The sequence below is a fragment of the Gadus morhua genome, chromosome 11 (genome assembly GCF_902167405.1).
Source record: "Gadus morhua chromosome 11, gadMor3.0, whole genome shotgun sequence".
NCBI lineage: Eukaryota > Metazoa > Chordata > Actinopteri > Gadiformes > Gadidae > Gadus > Gadus morhua.
This window is the reverse complement of record NC_044058.1, coordinates 8,612,326-8,617,325: the sequence shown is the minus strand read 5'-3', so window position 1 is coordinate 8,617,325 and position 5,000 is coordinate 8,612,326. Positions and strand designations below refer to the sequence as shown.

The 5,000-nt window shown below is 46.4% G+C and overlaps 1 protein-coding gene across 1 annotated transcript in view; it reads right to left on the bottom strand.

Moving 5' to 3' along the window:
• Window positions 1-5,000, bottom strand: part of bcl3 (BCL3 transcription coactivator) — a 19,268-nt gene that overhangs the window by 13,681 nt on the left and 587 nt on the right. The window contains exons 1-2 of the mRNA XM_030369623.1: window positions 4,158-5,000; window positions 3,136-3,247 (exon numbers count right to left, since the gene is read on the bottom strand). The exon at window positions 4,158-5,000 is cut by the window's right edge and continues 587 nt beyond it. Coding sequence (XP_030225483.1) covers window positions 3,136-3,247; window positions 4,158-4,830 — 785 coding nt within the window. The 5' untranslated portion in view covers window positions 4,831-5,000. The remainder of the gene's footprint in view (window positions 1-3,135; window positions 3,248-4,157) is intronic.

The following is a 5,000-nucleotide window of genomic DNA, read 5'->3' as shown; positions in this document are numbered from 1 at the left end:
ACGCCCACTGATCAAAATCCCCCTCATCTGGGAACTGTCCCTCGCCACTTTACACATGGATTAAAAAATGTAATTCCATTATAATTGAATCTTGTTTGTTTGCTGAAAGGGCAGACCATAAGCTCTTCTTCATTGGCTGCATGAGACACGCTCGAGAGAAGAGAGAGAAGGAGAGAGAGAGAGGACGAGAGGGAGAGAAGGGGGGGAGAGATGAGAGAGGACAGAGAAGGAGAGAGAGGTTGACGACAGCGGTGTGTATGCGGTAGGCCTATCCTGTCTGGTTAATTGAGGCGACGGCCACAGTCATTAATGGTAGACTGAAGCGGTGCTCGTGGCTTGTGGTGCCGGCTAGGGGTGAGGCGGTGAGATGCATGAGAAGCATCCACACAAGACGGAGAGAGAATTGTTTTTTCAAAAAAAGGTACACCGCAGCTGAGTTACAAGAAATGAAAACCATAAGCCTTGCCATTTTCTATTCTGATCACAAGGGTTAGGGACATGGGAGCGCACAAGAAGAGGACTACAGAGAGAGGTCTCTAATACCCTGAATAAAGCGAAAGGGAGTTTGTTCTGCTCCTTGAGGCCTCCAACGGAAACGTAGTCCTAGGTGCATACATGTGTGTTTTTGTCAATTGTGTTCTTTCCATTTTTTTGTGTCTTCCCGGAGTGCTTCATTCATTTGTGTTTTTCTTGAATAAGTGTGTGTGGGGGGGGGGGGCTGTTTTGTGTGTGTGTGTGTGCGCGTGCGTGCGTGCGTGCGTGCGTGCGTGTGTGTGTGTGTGTGTGTGTGTGTGAACGTATGCGTGCGTGCGTGCATGCACGGTGTGTGTGTGTGTGTGTGTGTGTGTGTGTGTGTGTGTGTGTGTGTGTGTGTGTGGGTGTGTGTTTGTGAGTGTGGGGGGGGGGTTGTGTGTGGGGCTGTTTTGTGTGTGTGTCTGTGTGTGTGTGTGTGTGTGTGTGTGTGTGTGTGTGTGTGTGTGTGTGTGTTGTGTGTGAACGTATGCATGCGTGCATGCACGGTGTATGTGTGTGTGTGTGTGTGTGTGTGTGTGTGTGTGTGTGTGTGTGTGTGTGTGTGTGTGTGTGTGTTTGAGTGTGATGTTCACAGACATCATAGCGTCCACATTATATTGAGGAAAAGAAACCGAGACAAGTAAAGGTAAAAGGAGGTGTGAGAGAAAATGAGCAAGAAGGAGAGAATGAAAGCTGTAAATGAGGAAGTCGAGAAAGGATGTTTGGGTTTTTAGACCCATTCATTTAAAACACAGCGAGAGAGAGAGCGCAAGAGAGAGAGAGAGAGAGAGAGAGAGAGAGAGAGAGAGAGAGAGAGAGAGAGAGAGAGAGAGAGAGAGAGAGAGAGAGAGAGAGAGAGAGACACCTGACAGACCACACTTATTTACTGGCAGGTTTTCCCGAAACGGAAGAACTCAACAGCGCTGAGAACAGAAGACGAACACCCCATTGACGCAAGAGCAGCCACAAAAACACACAGATACGCGCACAGAAACACACGCGCACAAGCACAAACACACACAAACACACACACACACACACACACACACACACACGCACACATTAACGTTATCCACATACAGACAGAGACAGCGAGTCTGAAGAAAAGGGGTGAGAATGTCTCTTTCTGTGTCAACACAAAGTTCAAGCTCACCGCGATAGAATAAGAAGATACCAATTTGGTATACAACACATTATTATGCAAATGGAGGCATCACCAAGCTTACTTATGTTCAAGCCAGAGCAATGCATCAGTGTGCATTTAGAATGAACCTATTTATCATTGAGCTGTTTAGCAGGCACTGGTGTCCACCGCCAGTTGAGCCGCAGGGATTCTTGTTCTAAATACATGTAATTAATGAGCACCTAGGTGTACGTCGGTAGGCGTCTTGCTCAAGTATGCCTATCATTGCTTTTTAAGCATTTATTAATCACATTTAGTTGTATGTGTACTCCACAATATTAAGTGCATGATGGTTAGCCTCTCCAAATGGTCCTCTGAATGTGTAATAATGTACATGCATGCTGCCGATGTGTTTGAGGCTTGTTATGGGCTTGACATTAGGAATCATATTTATTCCTGTTACTTCATGTATTTCATGCCGTAACGGCAGCCCTAACTTGATTTCAGAGCACCGCTCCCCATGGGCCATGGTCACTAGTTACAGCGCTGCCTTCGTCATCGCCATGTGATCTCAGCAGCACATGGATGCAAATGACACTGATATTGCAATAAGCCACAACGGCGTGATAGATTCCTGGACATGCAAGGGTGCCGGTCACATGACTGCAGGTGCATTGGTAGTATCAGCCTGTCATCTGACTCAGTGTGTGTGTGTGGGCTACCAACCGTGCAAGGTGCCCAAGCATGACAGTTAACATTTTTGTTGAGAGGATTCTTGAGAAATGTTCATTGTTTTGTCGATTGCTTAACGTTTCACATGCCCACCGCAATCCAATCACCATATGACTAAACACTAAATTATACTTTTGTGGGATCCATTGATTATGGAAACCAACACACAAACACACACACACAACATTTAGCCTCCACTGTGACTTTAACATATTAAAACATCCAGATGAGTGGACGGTTGTAAAACAGAAGACAAAGGTGATTGTATCAGGCATTCCCCGGAACTGAATGATGATGTTTCAGCTATTCACTCAATCAGGCTTTGATTATTACAGAATACAGTGGTCCTACGGATCAACGCTTGTGAAATATGGAGCAGTTTCAATATGAATGTACAAAAAAACTAAATGGGTCACAGTGAGTAGCTTTCAAACCCTGTGAGTAAGTGACACGTCAAACTGTACATCTAATTATATAACTTTTGGAAGTAGCCAATCTAGCAATATTCTGCTTATGTGTGTTTTAAAGAAAAAATTGTGATTTACTTCATAAAAGACATTTGGATAGATCCTAGTTCTATAATAAGTAGTATGATAGATCCCCTGATACAGATGTGTGTATTTTGTGTGTGTGCGCGTGTGTGTGTGGGTCTGTGGTGGGGGGTGAAGACAGGGCAAATGAGTGTTGCTGATTCATACGATATGATGATAGGATAATTTTTCAAAGCAATACATTTCCAGCCTTAGATGAAAAAAACAACAACATACGTGTCTCCATCCTCGTCCTGGTGCATCGCCATGGCAACGTTGGAGACCAGAGGAAGGGGTAGGGGTAGCATTGGAAAGAGGAAGCTGTCAGAGTTCCTTGGGAAAGTGGGACCTGCTCATAGAGTAACAGAGCAGGAGTGAGAGGAAGAGAAAATGATAGAGAGAGCAGGAGAGATGAAGAAAGAAGGACAAAAAGTAGGTATATTGGGCAAATGTATAACGGCTCATGTGCACTTGTTTGTGTGTGTGTGTGTGTGTGTGTGTGTGTGTGTGTGTGTGTGTGTGTGTGTGTGTGTGTGTGTGTGTGTGTGTGTGTGTGTGTGTGTGTGTGTGTGTGTGTGTGCGTGTGTGTGTATGCGTGTGTGCTTGTGTGTGTAAGAGATAAGAAACGGCTGGTCTTTATCAAGGTGTGTATGTCTATGTTGGCGTTTGGTGGAGGGAAAAGCAGCTAGAGCTGACCCACTGAGCTACTGCTAAGATGATGAATATAGAAACCGTATGCCGATGATGACTAATAATTGATTACTAGGAGTATGGAGCCTTGTGAAAGATGCAGGATATGTGAATCTGCACATATGCAGAACTATTATGACAGCTTGAAAACTCCTCTTGCGTCGATTTCCCTAGAAGAGTGGTCATTTTTGATTAACAAATGCTGCATAGGAAAGATTGTTCCATAAACTTTACAATTAGATACCTTGACATGGGACAGTGGGTCAAAAGCCAGCATGTTGAGCAAGAATAACCTCACCTGAGTATACCACACGTTGTGGTTTCAGCCAAGACGTAAGATACACCGTCTCAGACCACAGGCTAGTGTGTTTTCAAATTACTTCAAAATGACAATCATCTGACACCTTCTCACTTTATACATTGACCGCTAGGTGAAGGTAAAATAAGAAGGAATCATCATTTGTTATTTATAGCTATATGCGTAAAATGAGCCAGTAATTTAGCAGCGAGTCTTACAAATGATCAAAAAAGGGAAAGCGAATCATTCCTTCAACAACATCCACCCCTACCATAATATGTGTGTGCATGGCCCCCGTAAAACACATCTGGAAACGGTACAGCCGGCGGCTCCAATCTTCTGTACTTTGGTGCTGCAGCTGCTGCTGCTGGCGCTGCTTCACTGCTCGCCCTCCTCACTCTACTCTCGAATACTCTCAAGGATTCTGCAGGACTCTGCCTCGGCGTTGTGTCCGTGTTTTCTGTGAGGAATTGGTCTCTCGTGTCTGGTAGAACAGTGGATTGTGCCAAAGTCTCTGCTTCAATGGGAAATGGACGTTTCCTCAAAGGCAGCCTGGACGGGATCTGATCCGGCGTGCGCCTGTCAAACGCCCTCTTGACGTGGCTGGAGTCCGTGGATAACGAGGTCCTGGACTCGGAGTTCGTGGGGGTTCGTGGGGTCGACAATAAATGACCCAATCCTGTGTCCAGTTGCACGGTCGAAATCGTTAACGCGTCCGCCCGGTGTTGCTCCACTCCCCTGCGGCGTGGAAGACTACGTCCCGCGGATCCCGACGTGTCCGTCTCAGCTCGGACCCGGTCGCCTCCAGTTGTTCTACGGTCGCAGTCCGACATCGGCGGGCGACTGCCTCTACTCATCTCGTCTCGGCTCCTGGTGCGCAGGTCCAGCGGGGTACCCGGAACAACCGACCGGTAGGAATTGTTCATGATAATTAGCCTCGGCATGAAACCGCGGCCAAGCAATAAGGACGGTCCAACAGGTGTACGCCCGATCTCAAAGCTCCGAGATCAGTCGCTCAAGGGGGAATCCATCCCCGAACCCTGAGCGGGGCGCGAGCTCGAACTATCGGATAAAATAATTGATGATTTTTGCTCTGTTTATTTACAATCTCACA